At 49.4% G+C, this 18,052-nt stretch overlaps 1 protein-coding gene across 5 annotated transcripts in view; it reads left to right on the top strand.

Moving 5' to 3' along the window:
- The first annotated feature begins 5,635 nt into the window (after window positions 1–5,635).
- The window catches only part of LOC114813761 (extracellular sulfatase Sulf-2-like), a 66,444-nt gene continuing 54,027 nt past the window's right edge, over window positions 5,636–18,052 (top strand). The window contains exons 1-2 of one of the 5 annotated variants that reach the window (XM_029070616.1): window positions 8,397–8,500; window positions 8,620–8,707. Coding sequence is in view for 1 of the 5 variants with exons in the window: in XM_029070614.1 (XP_028926447.1) it covers window positions 10,688–10,709 (22 nt within the window). In the remaining 4 variants the exon portion in view is untranslated. Of the gene's footprint in view, window positions 5,671–6,953; window positions 7,044–8,396; window positions 8,501–8,619; window positions 8,708–10,672; window positions 10,710–18,052 lie in introns of those variants that run through there. The other 4 variants (XM_029070615.1, XM_029070618.2, XM_029070617.1 and 1 more) reach the window with 4 other exon arrangements.

Raw genomic sequence — 18,052 nt, 5'->3', positions numbered from 1 at the left:
CAGGAGCAAAATGTAGAAAAATGTTGAAATGTTTGCGGGCCTCAAGGCTTTTTGAACATCTCCGCCAGGACATTCTAAGAAGATGAGACACTGATCATTCCCTGCCTTTTGGGGAGGGTGGGAGGAAGGGCGTGTAATAGGTTTTTCCAGGAGCAGACAGCAGAGGAGAGGGATAGTGTAGAAACCCACTCCATCCTTATCCCACTGTGAAAAACTAGCAAAACCAAGAAAGAAAAAGAAAAGAAATGATCAAATCTGTTCGGGGGTAAGGAAAAGGGGCAAAAAGAATGGGCAACTTTCCACATTTCCCACTCCCTTCTGCATCACCCTGATTGGCTCCCGTTTCCCTTTCCCCACTCCCAGCCTCACAGCACTTATGTACATATCTGTAGTTTTATTTATTTGTGTTGATGTCTGTCTCCCCCCTCTCTGGACTGTGAGCTCATTGTGGGCAGGGAATGTCACTGTTTATTGATGTACTCTACTTTCCCAAGCCCTTAGTACAGTGCTCTGCACACAGTAAGCACTCAATAAATACAATTGAATGAATGAATGAATGAACGAACGAACGAACGAACGAACGAACACGGCTTTTTAATCCTCAATAACAAACTCTCAGTAGCATGGTACCAAGACCTCAGTGGTAGCTATTTGGGCAGAGAGAAAGGGACAGATGAGGGAAATGTCTGTCGGAAGAACCAGGCAGGATGTATCTGTATATTGAACGTGAGCCCAGGACGGCAGGGAAGAATCAAGGATGACCCCAAAGTGGTGGGTTTCTGGGACAGAGCAGACGGTGGTGTTACCGGCAAAGATGGGGAAAGTTAGGAAGAGTGGATGTAGGCGGGAAGCCGAGAAGCAGCATGGCATAGTGGATAGAGCATGGGCCTGGGAGTCAGGTAATTGGTTCTAATCCGGCTCCACCACTTGTCTGCAGTGTGACCTTGGGCAAGTCACTTTACTTCTCTGTGCTTCAGTTACCTCATCCGTAAAATGGGGGTGAAAACTGTGAGACCCACACGGGACATGGACTGTGTCCAACCCATCTAGTATCTACCCCAGCACTTAGTACAGTGCCTGGCACACAGTAAGCAGTTAACAACTGAACAAATACCACTGTTATTAAATTCAGCTTTAAACATGTTGAGTATGAGGGGCTAGCAGGATATAAGCTCCTCTAGACTGTAAACTCCTCTGGACAAGGAACATTTCTGCCAACTCTGTTGTACCGTACTCTCTCCCACGCGCTTAGTATAGTGCTCTGCACACAGTAAACACTCAATAAATATCATTAATTGATTGACTGGGATGTCCTAGTAACAAGAGGAGATGCGGAATTGTAGGTTGGATGAGAGGTTAGGGTTGGAGTGATTGATTTGGGAGTCATCCACATAGAGGTGGTAGTAAAAGCCTTGAGAGTTTCTGAGCTCCCCAGGAGAGTGAGTGTAGGCCAAGGGGTCCCCCAAACAGAGCCCTGTGAGACACCCACATTTAGGGGATGAGAAACAGAAGAGAGGCCAGGAAATGAAACTGAGGAATAGTCAGAGAGGCAGTAACAGAACCAGGTGAAGCCCCTCTAGACTGAAAGCTCATTACGGGCAGGGAACGTGTCCACTAATTCTGTTGTATTGTGCTCTCCCAAGCACTTAGTACAGTGCTCTGCACATAGTAAGCACTCGATAAATGCCATTGATCGATTAATTGATTGATTAGTGTTTCAAGGGGGTGGGTGTGATCCGCAGGGAGAGGTCAAGAAGGGTTAAGACAGAGTTAGCCAACTGGACCGTAAGGAGGTCACTGAGGCTCTGAAAGAGTTCAATAGTGCGGGAGGGTGAGGTAAATGTGAGGCTTTCAGACTTTCATGCCTGATGATTTCCATTTTACCAATAAGGCGGTTTTCCAGGTCATCGGGGACTAAGGAGGGAGCTGGTGGGGATAACAGGAGCTTCAGGAGGCAGTTAAATGTTCGGAAAAGTTGGCGGGAATGTGGGTTTGGGAGCCAATGAGGGAGGAATAGGAGAGTTGTGGAGTGAGAGAGAGCTGAGTATTAGCAGGATCGAGCGAATTTGAAGTGGCAGAACTCAGCCTCACGGAGAGTAGGACAGAGGGTGAAGGGGAAAGGGAGAGGAGAGGGGAGAAAAAGGCGGGGGAGAGAAAAAGGGAGATATCAGACTTAGCTGCGGCAGCTTCTCTCTTATCTCGGGCCTCCACTGCCATTCCCATTACAGCAACCAACTGCTGCCGCCACATGGACAGAAGATGCACAAGCAGCGGAGAATGGCAGGAGAGGAGGAGAGAGAGGAGGAGGAGGAGGAGGAGGAGGAGGGAGGAGGAGGAGGGAAGAGGAGGACGGGAGGAGGAGGAGGGAAGGGAAGAGAGGAGAGGAGGAGGAGGAAGAAGAGAATGGAAGGAGGAGAACAGAAGGAGGCTGGAAAAGGACAGAAGAGGTGAAGGAAAGGGAATGGAAGGAGGAGGAAGAGCAGGAGAAGGGAGGAAGAGGAGAAGGAGGAAGAGGAAAAGGAGGAAGAGGATAGATGGAGGATGGAAGGAGGACAGAGAAGTGGGAAGGGAGAGGAGAATGAAATGAAGAGGGAGGAAGAGAAAGAGGATAGAGGTGGTAGAAGAGGAGAAGGGAGAAAGGGGGAAGGGATAGAAGGAGGAGGACAGAGGGAGAAGGAGGAGGATAGAGGGAGAAGGAGGAGAAAGAGAAAGAGTAAGAAGAGGAGAGTTTCCTTCCCTGCTTTTCTCCCGCAGCAGCAACCACCTCCTCTGCTTCCATCTCCACCGCCACCATCTGCTGGACTGAACCGGCCAGATTGGACCCCACCTGGAAGTCTGGGGCCCCCGCCATCTCCCCAGCCACTCCAAAAATCCCCACGAGTGTCCTCGGGATGGGCCGGTTCACCTGTGACAGTGGTGGCTGTAGCAGTGGCCTAGGAGAGGCCAAGGGAGAACATTCCTTCTGCAGGTCTCCCATCCTCTTTGGAGTCTGGCCAAAGGCAGAGGGCCTTACAGGAGTCGTGTCCATCCCGTCTCATCCCTATGGGGCTGCATTTGGGATTTCTGACGGACAGGGGGTTTTGCGATTTTGTTTATGTTTTTCTAACCCTGACGGTGTGTCAGACAGGAGCAGCGGCAATTTTCATGCAAGGTGAAGTTAATTTCTCGCAACGCGTGGGCTCCTAACCTTGTGATCTTGCGGGAAAGTGTGTTTGGGATAGTATCTCCAATAGCAAATGATACGTTGTTGGAGGCAAACGCCCAGCAATGAAAGAGCTCCCTGCAGAATGGCAGAGACGCTGCCCATGGTGGAGAGCCAATTTGAACACAGATAAAAGAAAACATTTATTAACGTGTCATTATAAAAAATCCATTTGGAAAATGATTGTATTTAGGAATCACACTGTGGGCTCCACAGTTGTCTCTTTAATACTTTCCTTCCCGGTGTGCAGATGGAAAAAAAAATAAAAATAAAAAAGACCGAAAAAACCCAAGAATCGTCTTTCTCTTTCTATGTGGAATGAATACCCCTGCTTGCCAGCAGAGTAAACTTGATCAATATTCTCCTCACTTTATTAGACTATTCGATTTGTTAAAAATGGTTGATCTGGGACATCGGAATTGACCCTCTTCCCTCAGTCGGCCTCTTCTTCTGGAGAAAGACTGACACACATACACATCTGTTTAAACTCTGATTCAGGGAGCAGTGGATGAATAAGGGTTTAAAAGTGTGTGTAGGAGGGGAGAGAGAGAGAGAGAGAAAGAAAAAGATTAAAAGAGTGTAGCGTGGCTTAATGGAAAGAGCACAGGCTTGGGAGTCAGAGGACCTGGGTTCTAATCCCCACCCCACCACTTATCTGCTGCGTGACCTTGGGCAAGCCACTTCACTTCTCTAGGCCTCAGTTACCTCATTTGTAAAATGAGATTAAGACTGTGAACCCCCCGCGGGACAACCTGATTACCTTGTATCTCCCCCAGCGCTTAGAACAGTGCTTGGCACATAGTAAAGACTTAAATACCATTACTATTAGAGAGAGAGAGAATAAGAGAATTGAGAGAAAGACTGAGAATGCATGAATGTAGCCATGCTCTCCTGAGGAAGGAGGGCTGGTATAAGCCCCTCAAGCGGGGTGGGTTCCCAGGAGAAATGAACTTCTCAGGCATTTTGGGGCTTTTTCGGTCCCCCACGCCCCCGACCCCCGGCCCGCCCTCCACCTGCCAGTCTCCGCAAGGTTTTTGTTTTGGTATAGGATCCAGCTGGCCCCTGCCTTGGGTTTAATCTCCCCACCCTCTTCCCTCTTTTCCCTTCTCCTCCCTCCCCCTCCCCTCTTTACCCCCCTTTTTCGTCCTCTTCCCCTCTTTTCCCTTCTCCTCCCTCCCCCTCCCCTCTTTACCCCCTTTTTCGTCCTCTTCCCCTCTTTTCCCTCCTCCTCCTCCCCTCTTTCTCCCTCCCCCCTCCTCCCTTTCCCCTTCTCCTCCCCACCCCTCCCCTCTTTTCCCTCGTCCCCTCTTTCTCCCTCCCCCCTCCTCCCTTTCCCCTTCTCCTCACCCCTCCCCTCTTTCTCCCTCCCCCCTCCTCCCTTTCCCCTTCTCCTCCCCACCCCTCCCCTCTTTTCCCTCGTCCCCTCTTTCTCCCTCCCTCCTCCTCCCTTTCCCCTTCTCCTCCCCACCCCTCCCCTCTTTTCCCTCGTCCCCTCTTTCTCCCTCCCCCCTCCTCCCTTTCCCCTTCTCCTCCCCACCCCTCCCCTCTTTTCCCTCCCCCTCCCCCTTTCCCTTCTCCCCACTACCTCTCTTTTCCCTCGTCCCCTCTTTCTCCCTCCCCCCTCCTCCCTTTCCCCTTCTCCTCACCCCTCCCCTCTTTTCCCTCCCCCTCCCCCTTTCCTCTCCTCCCCTCTTTTCCCTCCCCTTCTACCCTCTTTTCCTTCTCCTCCCCACCACCCCCTTATCCCTCCCCCTCCTCTTCTTTCCCCTCCTCCCTTTTCCCTCCCTTTTCCCTTCTGCTCCCCCTCCTCCCCTCTTTTCCCTTCTCCCCACTACCTCTCTTTCCCTCCCCCTCCTCCCTCCTCTTTCCCCTCCTCCCCTCTTCCCCCCTCCTCCTTTTCCCTCCCCCTCCCCTCCTCCCTCTTTCCCCTCCCCTCCCTCCTCCTCCTCCTCCTCCTCCTCCCCCTTGAGCTCCTCCTTCTCCTCCTCCCCCCGCCCCCCCCCCCGGTCCTCCTGGTCCTCGCCCTGGTCCCCGCGCCTGTCCTTGCAGCCCGGCCGGCCGTGCAGAAGCGGGGGTCTCCGGGTGGGGGGGGGGGAGGCGGGCGGGGGAGATCTCTGGGGTCTGGAGGGGGAGATCTCTGGGGTCTGCGGCGGGATCGGGGTCTTTAAAGGGACGGTACATCGGGGGAGGGGAGGGGTGGGCTTTGGGGGACAAACGGGGGGCTTTGGGTGGGAGGGAGTGTGAGCATCGGAGAGCGCACCAGCGGGAGCACCGGAGGGAGCACGACAGGGAGCACCAGCTGAGCCCCGGAGGGAGCAGGCAGCCGGGGGTGCGGGGATTTGGGGGGGAGGGGGTTGTCTCTTCCCTGGGATGCGGGGCCCCGGGGCCCCGCGGCCGGGCCGGGCTGCGGAGGAGGAGGCCCGGGCCGCCCCCCGCCGGACCTGAGAAGGCTTCCCGGAGGAGGCGCGGTGAGTCGGGGGCGGGGGGGACACGACGCCCCCGGGGTCGGGGTCAACTGAGGCCGGGCGGGGGGAGGGGCCGGGCGTCCAGGCTGCAGCCCGGGGTGGTCAGTCTAGACTGCCAGCGCCTTGTGGGGCCGGGGTCGCCCCTCTCTGTTGCTGAATTGGACTTTCCGAGCGCTCAGTACAGTGCTCCGCACACAGTAAGCGCCCGATAATGAATGAATGGGCGGACAGACAGGGGAAGGTCCGGCCCCCGGGATGGCCGGAGTGGCCGGTGGGGATTAAGCGGAATCCCCCTGCCGTCGTTTCTAAGGGGCCGGTCCTTCTGGACCCTGCCCCCGACCCTAGGCCACAGAGCCCCCCAACCGGTCCGTGCTACCTTTCTGGGGACCCCCGCGTCCGGCCGGACTCTGCTTAGACTGGACACCCGAAATTGGGGTCCTCTGGATTTGGAGGAGACTGCGAGCCAAGAACGTGTAAGGCCAGGCAGGCGAAGGGTCCTCAAAACTTAGGTCCCTCCCCAGTCCGGCTCAAATCCTCTGAATTGTATCAATTATCATTTAGTAATAAATACGATCGATTGAATGATGATGATGGTATCCTTGAGGCGCTCACTCTGTGCCAGGTACTGGACTAACTCTGGGATGGATACGGGCAGATCGGGTTGGACCCACGTGGGGCTCGTAGCTTTAATCCCCATTTTACAGATGAGGTTACCGAGGCCCAGAGAAATGAAGTGACTTGGCCAAGGTCACACGGCAGATGAGCGGAGGAGGCCGGATTAGAACCCCCAAAATCTCCCTCCGATAAACCTGCATTTTTCCCTTCCTCCCTTCCTAAATGGGGAAGGGGACACCGAGCTGACACTCTTAGCCCTCCCTCTGGTCCATTTGGTCAGACTTAGTCGTGATTCCCTTGGTGGCTCGGTTTGCCCACTGAATATCCCTCTTCAGGGGAGTCACTGAGCTGATTTTCGTCCCCCACACTGGTGTTTCTCAATTGTTCCTCCTCTCCTCCTTCGCTTTCCACTCCCCGCCTCCCTCCCCCTTTTGCCTTCTGCTTATTTTCTAGCTTGCTAGGAAAAAGTAAATATTTAATTAATTAAGTAATTAAAGTCAGCTTATGTGTATTTGCACATCTGCGCGCATTAGGAAAATATCCCCATTCGGCTCCTCCCTCTTTCCTCCCCTTCATCCCCTCCCCCAAGCCCCCCCACCCCCTTTTAGATTTGAGAACCAGGGGCAAGGGATTTCATCCAAATATTTACAGTGGGTGGGCTTCAGGGGGTACTGAGAGCCAAAGAAGGCTTTCTTAGAGGAAGATAAGAAGCTACCAGAGAAGGCTTCCCTGCAAACACTCTGAACCTTTACCCAAAGGAGGTAATGTTTATTTTTATTGTTTGTCTTCTAGCTAACAGTAAAAGAGGTTTCTTACTGAAACCGCCGAATGGTGCAAGCAGTACTGGAGGGGTTTAATTAAATTAAAACCATTCATTAAGGAAGGGGAGAATAGAAAAGGATGGGCAGTTCCCCCTGAATCTGAGATTTCTCCCCCCCAATCCCAGCCTCGCTCGCTCGGCTTACTAGAGAGAGAAATGATTCCAAACAGCCTGTCCAAATGTGTAATTTAGTGTTCTAATAAGCAGCTCGAAGGGTGATGGTGCCTGGATCGTCTAATGAAATGTTAGACATTTCCACTTAAAGCATCTACCTTTCCCGGACACTTTGTGTCCGTAAATATGTGCCGGAGATAATCCCTTCGGAGCTCAGGAGCAGTTGAAGTTTGGGGTTTGGGGCTTTGCATGTTTTTGTTGGGTTTTTCCGTTTGCATCGACGGGTTTTAGGACATCTTCGTGATCTGCGGAGTTTTCAAATATAGGGTCCAGAGCCCTGACTCAGAAGAGCGGGTCTCTTCAGGTGTGAGCATGTGCCTGCCGGTCCGAGTGTCAAGTGAAATGTTAACTGCAGGGGATAAAACCGCAACATGAAATTAATGGGAAATCTAGCCAGCTGGAGACATACCTGCAAAGGGATTAAGAGGGGAACAGAAGCATTTTAGGTGTGAGCTCCCATGCGGAACAGGGACTGTGTCCAACCTGATTATCTTGAATCTACCCCAGCGCTTAGTACGGTACTTGGCACATAGTAAGCGCCGCATGGTAGAATCCACTCCGCATTTCTCTAAGGTCTAAACTCCCCATCGTCCCAACTGGGGTTGCCCGTCCCATCAGGGTGAAGTGAATCCTGGCGAGGTCAGAGGACCTGAGTTCTAATCCCGGTTTCGCCACGTATCTGCTGTGTGACCATGGGCAAGTCACTTAACGTCTGTGCCTCAGTTCCCTCCTCTGTAAAATGGGGGCTTTTAATACCTGTTTTCCCTCCTATTAGACCCATGGGGGACCTGATTATCATGTATCTACCCCAGCGCTTAGTACAGTGCTTGGCTCATACTAAGTGCTAAACAAATACTATTATTATTATTACTATTATGTCCACCCAAACCCAACACCGACCTCACCTACGCCAGGCGTCTTTAAATGGGTCAGCTCACACCAGGCTGGCCAGCTGTTGGAGACCTTCAGGAAAGTCGCAAAAGTTGTTTCACGATCCATTCGGCTAAAAGGAGCTATCTAATTGCAAGATCATTAAGATCATTATAATTAATTGGCACCCTGATAAATGGCATGATTGCTTAATTGGGGTGGTTGCTAGGAGACCGGGCTCTGGTGTGGGCTCGCGCCACGCAATAACGTGATGCCAAAACTGAGATGGCACACCTAGCCCACTGGAAGAGGAACCCAGGAGTTGCAAAGCCAGCAGCGAGCAGGTGTAAACTGGTATGTGCCGTCCGGTTCTGTTTTTGTATTTTTTTTTTTAATCAATTCGCACTAGGGTTCACTTCGAGGGGGTTGCCAAACTACAAGTGAATCCACCTCCATTTTTTTCTGTTTGGTAGGTGATAAAGTTGAACTTATCTCTCTTGAGCAGCACTTTGGCAACGCAGAAGGATTCCAGACTCTAAGCTCCCTTGTGGCAGAGAAGAGGTCTGTCAACTTGTTCATACAATAATAATGGTATTTGTTAAGCACTTATTGTGTGCCGGGCACTGTACTAAGCACTGGGGCAGATACAAGCAAATTGGGTTGGACACAGTCCCTGTCCCACGTGGGGCTCACGGTCTCCATCCCCATTTTACAAATGAGGTAAGGGAGGCACAGAAAAAGTGCAGTGACTTGCCCAAGGTCACACCGCAGACAAGTGGTGGAGCTGGAATTAGAACTCAGGGCCTTCTGACTCCCAGGCCCATGCTCTTCCCATTACGCCATGCTGCTTCCTCATAAGTACTCTCCAAAGCACTTAGTACAGTCCTCTGCACCCAATAAGCGCTCAATAAGTACAATGGGTTGACAGTGATGTGATCGATGAGTAGGGGAAACTCTGGATAGAAGGGCATCGAGTCAGGGTGGCCATCTGGAGAGAGCAATTGGCATCTGCAGGATGGCACAAGCTGCACCAGGAAAGAGCACGAGCCGTTAGGATAGAACAGATAGTCAGGAAGGCGGAACTCTTCCTTGATGGAACTGCTTCAGGTGGTAGCTTCCGTAACAGCTGCCACCCGTCTCCCCGCCACCCCAGCCGGCCTGGCTGCTCGGGAGAGGAGGAGATGATGCCAGGGACCTCGGGTAGCACCGTGGCATTACCTGACACACCAAGGGCCCCAGGGGCAGAGAGGTAAGGGTTAGTAGCCCTCCCCACGGAGCAGGAAGGGCAGGGGAGGGAACGGAGGGTGGATGTTGCTGGCTGTGGTCTGTCCCTACTGAGAGGCAGTGTGGTCTAGTGGATAGAGCACGGGCCTGGGAGTCAGATTTATTTATATTAATGCCCGTCTACCCCTCCAGACTGTAAGGTCATTGTGGGCAGGGTATGTATCTGCATCCTGTCACGTTGTACTCTCCCAAGCACTTGGTACAATGCTGTGCACACAGTAAGCGCTCAGTAAATATGATGGAATAATCCCGGCTCTGCCACTTGTCTTCTGTGGGACCTTGGTCAAGTCCCTTCACTTCTCTGGGCCTCAGTTACCTCATCTGTAAAATGGGGATTAAGACTGTGAGCCCCATGTGGGACAGGGACTGTGTCCAACCCAATTTGTTTGTACCCACTAGTGCTTAATACAGTGCCTGGCACATAGTAAGCGCTTAACACAGGCCACTATTATTATTATGTCATCTCCTTTTTGCTAGGAGAGTCTCCCAATGGTTTCTTTCCACCAACTCACAACATAAAGTCTCTAGTGCTTAGTACAGTGTTTGGCACATAGTAAGCGCTTAACAAGCACCATTCAAAAAATTAAAAATGCCCCAAGGATAGATTACTGCCTGACTTCATTTTCCAGCATGTTACTTCCTCTTGTATTGCATACTTCTCCCCTCTTTAGTAAAGCTACCGAATTAACTTTGTTTCTAGAATCATTTTAATGAAAATTCAAGGGCCTCTGTGAGTGGTATTTATTTATTGCCATTGTTCTCGTCTGTCCGTCTCCCCCGATGAGACCGTAAGCCCGTCAAACGGCAGGGACTGTCTCTATCTGTTGCCGACTTGTTCATTCCAAGCGCTTAGTACAGTGCTCTGCACATAGTAAGCGCTCAATAAATACTATTGAATGAATTAGGCACCTACTATGTGCCAAGCACTGTACTAAGTATTTTAAGATAGGCCAGATACAGTCCCTGCCCACATGGGGCTCAGTCTGTCAGAGGGAGAACGGGTAATAATAATAATAATGTTGGTATTTGTTAAGCGCTTACTATGTGCCGAGCACTGTTCTAAGCGCTGGGGTAGACACAGGGGAATCAGGTTGTCCCACGTGGGGCTCACAATCTTAATCCCCATTTTACAGATGAGGTAACTGAGGCACCGAGAAGTTAAGTGACTTGCCCAAAGTCACACAGCTGACAAGTGGCCGAGCGGGTATTGAATCTCCATTTTACAGTGAGGAAACTGGAGCCCAGGGAAGTGAACTGATGTGCCCAAGTTACACAGTAGGCAAGTTCTCCATCCCCTTACCCCTTCTTACCTCACCTTCCTTTTCTCCTTCTACAACCCAGCCCGTACACTCCGCTCCTCTGGTGCTCACCTTCTCACTGTGCCTCGTCACCTGTCCCACCGTCTACCCCGGCCCACGTTCTACCTGTGGCCTGGAATGCCCTCCCTCCTCACATCCGCCAAACTAGCACACTTCCCCACCTTCAAAGCCCTACTGAGAGCTCACCTTCTCCAGGAGGCCTTCCCAGACTGAGCCCCCCTTTTCCTCAGCTCTCCCTCCCGTCCACGTCACCCCAACTCGCTCCCTTTGCTCTACCCCTTCTCCCCACCCCACAGGACTTGTGTAAATATGTACATATCTATAATTTATTTATATTGATGCCTGTTTACTTGTTTTGTTGTGTATATATCTACAATTCTATTTATATTATATTTCTGTTGATATATATTTCTATTTATTCTATTTGTTTTGATGTCTGCCTCCCCCCTTCTGTAGGCCTGTAGGCCCGCTGTGGGCAGGGGTTGTCTCTACTGCTGAATTGTACTTTCCAAGCCCTTAGGACTGTGCTCTGCACACAGTAAGCGCTCAATAAATACGACTGAATGAATGAATGAATAGAGGTAGGATTAGAACCCAGATCTGTGATTTTTTCCAATAGGCTATGCTGATTCTTCTTCGTACTTGATAAAGGAAGTGTGTTTGACCCGATACTACGGATGCATATAATAGAATCTCTTCCCTTCCCAGTCACCGTACTCGTGGGATAAAGAGAGTCTTGAAGCAGATGTGTGCTGGAGAGGGAAGTTGGAAGGGAAGATTTCTCTTTTAGTTGTCCCATGGGTCAATGAGAGGGATGAAGGTTTGAAGAGAGTGTTTCCATACATGAGGCGGAAAGATGGGACAATCTCTTGACTTTGTTAAAAACCTGCATTCTGTATCTGGCCTGTTCTGAGGTAGTCAAGGAGTTGGCACAAATGCCAATCTCTGGGGATTGATCCCAAAGGAACTTCAAGGGGTCAACTGGTCCCCTGGAGGGACTCAGAAAGTCACCTGGTTCAGTCCCGCAGGGATCAAGAGGTTAACTGGGGCCATTCCCCTCAAGGGACTCGAGAGGTCAATGGGCCCAGCCTCCGTGGGGATCTCAAGGCGAGCGAACTGAAATCATCTGGGCGGATGGAAGGGTGTTTATTTTTAAAGCTCTCCAGGCCAAGAATGAAATTCCTCCAGCTCTCTTGGAAGCTTTCTCAGGTTTAACAGGCAGGCGCTGCCGGGAATGAGGGGAACTGAAGGATAATTCAGGCAGCCGGGGGAGAGCCAACACAGGGGGCGGGCCCTGTCCTCTTTCGAGGAATTGAAAAAACGGCACTCGACCGACTGAAGAAAGAGCGGCTTTCACTCACCCTCCCTGGACCGAAGGCCACTAGGAAGGGCCTGTCCAAGTAGCCACTGCTCCCTCGTTTTCGCCTGATCCCAAAGGTGGAGTCGGTCCTGGACAAAACCCAGCCTGCAGAGGAGTTGTGCTTTACCTTCCAGAATGCACTTGTCTCTCTAGGAAAGGAGGACTGGAGCCATGGTGCAGGCTGCTTCAAATTAGACTAAGGCCCACCAAAAAGAAACGTCAGAGTACAAATATGTTGTCATAACTGTGACACTTACGAAATACTAAGTAGGTACCGAGCCATGAGGCTCAGGCTCTAACTTAACCTTATTTTACAGAAAAGGAAACTAAGGCCCAGAGAGTTTAAGTGACTTACCCAAGGTTGCACAGTGGTCCAGTGGCAGAGCTTGGACTAGAACTCGAGTCTCCTGATACCCAGTTCCATGCTCTTTCCGCTAGGCCATTCTGCCTCCCCAGGGTCCATAGGCACTGGGAGAAAGCAGAGGCAGAATTCCCAGTGGTCCCAAGCCCAGAGGCGGCAGCCCATCTTTCAAAAAAAAAAAAATGGTGAGAGAAACTTGAGGTATTTTCTCTATTGTAATTTGTGCTTGGCACATAGTAAATGCTTAACAAATACCATCATTATTATTGTTAATTTGTGCCCTGTGAACTGCATAAGCACAATGGTGCTATGGTAACCAACATGGCCTAACAGAAGGATCACAAGACTGAGAGTGGAGAGTCCACATTTTAGTCTCAGCTCTATCACTTGGCTGCCGTGTGACCTTGGACAAGTCATTTATCTTCTCTGTGGCTTCATGGGTAAGATGTAGATAAAGTTATTGCTCTCCCTCCTCCTTAGACTGTGAGCGTGGTATTGAAAATGGGGACCAGATGCAATCGGTTTTTCGTGCAGCTGCCCTAGCATTTAGCATAGTGCCTTGGCACATAGCCTAATAAATACTCTTATTACTACTATTATTTTAAAAGGGGTATGGATGCCTTATGTATGATTTCTCTAGTCTTGCAAAGCTCATTTGGGGCAGCAAAATGAGTCCCACCAGCTCTGCCGCTCAGTAAGCACTCAATCAATCCGGGAATATGCTCACCTCAGTGAGAGAGAATGCTTTTTCCTTTTTTGAATTAAGGGGCAGCGATAAGTTTAGTGCCCCTTGGATGGAAAAATGACAAATCCACCCTTGGAAAAGAGCACTGTGTGCCATCGAGTCGATCCCTGACCACTTCAACCTCAGTCTCTCCTTATGGAAGATGGGAAGAATTTTCCACCTGTCACTACCTAGAGTTGTTGTGAATATTAGTGAGCCAGTGTTCTATTGGAAGGAGCCACGGGCCAGAGAGTCAGAGGGACTAGGTTCTAATCCTAGTTTCTGCCACGTGTCTGCTGTGTGACCTTGGGCAAGTCACTTCACTGCTCCGGGCCTCAGTTACCTCATCTGTAAAATGGGGATTAGACTGCGAGCCCCATGCCGGACATGGACTGCGACTAATCTGATTAGGTCGTATCTACCCCAGTGTCTGGCACCTAGTAAGCACTTAACAAAACCATTCCAAAAAAAAGTGGCCTACACATTGATGGGAGTGTCTAAGAAGAGTGAGCTATTCCAAGCAGGAACACATTTATTTTGCGTACCGAAATTTTGTAATTTTATAGCAAATACAGGGTTAAGATGGATTGGCATTCTGATGCTCTTAACTCTCACTTCTAATATAGCCCATTATTTGGTTAAATTGCTTCAAATGTTCTCTTCCCACATGGTGTATGTTTCACAAATAATTGTAAGCTTTGAGCTATTTCCAAGGAGTGCTAATAAGGAGTTCTTTACTTACTAATAGCAGGGACATAACATGCAAGAATAGTTTAAACATCAGTGAATCAGGGGAAACCTCATTGGAAGTAATTTTTCAAGTCTAAACGCCTTCAGTCTTAGCAGCCTTAGGAGGTAACTGTATTTATTTTAAACATTAAGAGGTATGACATATGGGTAAACATGCACCTGGGTGTTTATTATACTACCAAGAGCATGGGATTGGTCCACAGAAGACCTCGTTTGAGTCCTGTGTGACCTTGGACAAGTCACTTAACTCTCTGGACCTCAATTTCCTCATCTGTAAAATGGGAATAAGAAAGACTGTGAGCCCTGTGTGGCACAGGGACTTTGAATAACTGATGATCTCATCTCTACCTCACCACAGGGCACATAGTAAATGTTTATAATTAGCAGTATGATACTAATAAATGATAGGAAAAAGAACCCCTTATCAACCACTCAACTCTGACCTCTGATATCGGAACTGACCCCAACAACTATGAAAGAAAAACGATCGAGTTCCCCTACTACTACTATTACTAATAAGTAATAATAATGATAGTATTTAAGCACTTACTATGTGCCAAGCACTGTACTAAGTGCTGAAGCTAGGCAAATAAGGCTCTGAAAAGGAAGGAGAGGTGTGATTCACTGGTATTTGAGTGTTTACTGTGTTCAGAGCACTGTACTAAGCCCTTGGGAAAGTATACTATAACAGAGCTGGTAGACCCGTTCCCTTAGCCCAAGGAGCTTACCAGTCTAGAGGAGGAACTTTCAGACTAGAGATCTTGGTATCAAATTAAATTTTTCTGAGGTAGCGATAATGGAATCATTTTCATTTTCTTCTCATTAATAATAACAATTCATTATGGTATTAAGCGCTTACTTTGTGCCTGGCACTGTAGTAAGCACTTGGGTAAATACAGAGTGGGTTGGACACAGTCCCTGTCCCATATGGGGCTCACGGTCTCGATCCCCATTTTACAGATGAGGTAACTGAGGCCCAGAGAAGGGAAGTGACTTGACCAGGGTCACACAGCAGACAAGTGGCGAAGCTGGGATTAGAAGCTTATTAAGAGGGTAAACTCCTTGCGGCAGGAAACGTGTCACTTCATTATTCTGATCTTCCTGAGCGTGAAGTACAGTGAACCCCGCCAAGCGTGTGCTCGATAAAGCCCGCTACTACTGCTACATGGTGTGTAGACTTCACTACGCGCTCGACCCCCTCAAGAACTCAATGACCCTGGCCCCTTTCCACTATCAGGTCAACTCCTAGGGTTACTGGGATCTTGGCCTAGTGGAAGAGCATGGCCTGGGAGTCAGAGGACCTGGGTTCTAATCCCAGCTCCGCCACTTGTCTGCTGTGTGACCTTGGCAAGTGTCTGCAATTCTCTGGGCCTCAGTTACCTCATCTGTAAAATGGGGATTAAGACTGTGAGCCCCCATGTGGGACAGGGACTGTGTTCAACCTGATTATCTTGTATTTACCCCAGCGATTAGAACAATGCTTGGCACATTCATTCAATTGTACTTATTAAGCGCTTACTGTGTGCAGACCACTCTATTAAGCGCTTGGGAAAGAACAATGGAATAAACAGTGAAAATCCCTGCCCACAGTGAGCTCACAAAGCATTTAACAAATACCACAGTTATTTTATTTTATTATTCCTCTATACTGTAAGCTCGTTGTGGGCAGGGAGCGAGTCTACCAGTTCCGTTGTAATGTTCTCCCCCAGACTCTTAGTACATGCTCTACGCACAATAAGTGCTCAGTAAATAGGATTGATCAGTCCACAGACAGGTCCTTCCCCAGCAAGCTGAGCAAGAGTCAGCTAATCCCCCAATCTGCATAAGAATGTTGCTTTCCAGGAGCTGGCAGGGTCTCTTGGGTGTTGAACTCTCAGGAGTGGCCCACACACAATTCAATGGGGCGAGGAAATGGGCATGCATGCCAAATAGAGCTCTCTGGAGAAACAAGGCCTAAATAGTACCCAGCCAGAGAGCCAGGGGGTGGGTAACCAGAGGCTCAGTAGCTTTCCACCAAACCAACAGTCGGCCCTACTTCCTTATCTGAGGCTACTTGGGAGGAAGCGAAATGTTGCCGGGGTTCCTGGAGGGACGATAGAAGTCATTTAATTTTCCTAGGCCTCAGTTACCTCATCTGTAAAATGGGAGCCCCACCTGGGATAGGGGACTGTGTCCAACCCGATTTGCTTGTATCCAGATACAGATATGTACATTTCTGTAATTACGTATGTTTCTGTAATCACGTATATCTGTGTTTTTTAATTATACTAATGTCTGTCTCCCCATCTGGACTGTAAGCACATTGAGGACAGAGAGTGTGTCTGTTTCTTGCAGTATCGTACCCTCCCAAGTGCTCATTACAGTGCTTTGCACACAGTAAGTGCTCAGTAAATACAACTGAATGAATGAATGAATCCACCCCAGCCCTTAGTACAGTGCCTGCCACATAGTAAGCGCATAACAAATATCGCAATTATTACTATTATTATTACTGGCAAAATTGGAAGGGAACCTACCTGTCTTTTCTCCCAGCCTCTTGCTCTACCCACAGGATAAAGGGTCTTTCAAGAGAACGTCCATCTAAACTCCGCAAGTAACGCAAGAGTCGATGGCGTATGTGTCTAGGAGAAACAGTGTGGCCTAGTGGGCCTGGGAGTTAGAGGAGCTGGGTTTTAATTCCAACTCTGCCACTTGCCTGCTGGGTGACCTTGGACTTCACTTCTCTGTGCGTCTCTATAAACTGGGGGTTGACGATCTGTTCTCCCTCCTCCTTAGACTGGGACCCCCATGTAGGACAGGACCTGTGCTTGGCTTAAATGCAGTGCTTGGCACATAGTAAGCACTTAATACCACAATTATTTATGAAAAGGGGTATATGTGAAAGGCAACCCTTGATAAATACCAAGTCATATAGTGCTCAGCACATAGTAAGCGCTTAAATACCGTGATTATTATTCTCTACCTACCTTTTCATTCATTCGATCGTATTTATTGAGTGCTTACTGTTTGCAGAGCACTGTACTAAGCGCTTGGAAAGTACAATTCAGAAAGAGCGACAACCCCTGCCCACCCTGGGTTTACAGTCTAGAAGGGGGGAGACAGACATCAAAACAAGAAAACAGGCATCAATACCATCAATATAAATAGAATTATAGGTATGTACATATATACATAAGTGCTGTGGGGTGGAAGGGTAGAGCAAAGGAGCAAGTTGGGGCATTGGGGATGGGAGGGGGAACTGAAGAAAAGGGGGACTTAGTCTGGAAGGCCTTTTGGAAGATGGTGAGCCTTCAGTAGGGCTTTGAAGGGGGAAGTGTGATTGGCGGATTTGAGGAGGGAGGGCCATTCCAGGACAGAGGTAGGACATGGGCCGTGCTACCTAGTCGAAGCAGCGTGGCTTAGTGGCAAGAGCATGGGATTGGGAGTCAGAGGTGGTGGGTTCTAATCCCTGCTCCACACTTATCAGCTATATGACTTTGGGCAAGTCACTTAACTTCTCTGTGCCTCAGCTATCTCATCTGTAAAATGACGATTAAGATTGCGAGCCTCACGTGGGACAACCTCGTATCTACCCCAGTGCTTAGAATAGTGCTTGGCACATAGTAAGGGCCTAACAAATGCTATCATTATTATTATTACCTGAGGGTTACCGGTTACAGAAACAGGTGCTAATTTTTCAGTCAGTATCAGAAATTAGTCATTTTGTCAGGCTCCATCATGGTTTAGGAAGGACTTTGCCAAGTAGAGGAGAAGGTGGCAGATACCCAGGAAGGGAATTACTTGGGAGGTTGGGGAATATGTTTTGGGAAAGTAAAGGTCTCTTATTTTGCTTTGTGGATAGAATATCAAATCACTTTTTCCGCTGAATAGAATTCACTGTGGACCCTGACAGTTCAGGCACTTTGAGTCTATACAAAAAGCAGAGGGCTTCCCCTGTGTCATTTTTTAATTGATTTCTGCTGCATTCTGAGAGGTCACTGGCCCCAGGCCCAGGAGAGCCCGTGCATGGGGAATTCAGAAAAATTGACTCATTGATCGCTTGAGCTGATGAAATAATTAGCGCTTGTTATTTTCTAGCCAGTCTCTCGCTGGTGCTTTGACTTCCGTT

The sequence above is a fragment of the Ornithorhynchus anatinus genome, chromosome 8, assembly GCF_004115215.2.
Source record: "Ornithorhynchus anatinus isolate Pmale09 chromosome 8, mOrnAna1.pri.v4, whole genome shotgun sequence".
NCBI lineage: Eukaryota > Metazoa > Chordata > Mammalia > Monotremata > Ornithorhynchidae > Ornithorhynchus > Ornithorhynchus anatinus.
Note: the sequence above shows the minus strand (reverse complement) of the source record. Positions and strands in the feature narration are given on the sequence as shown.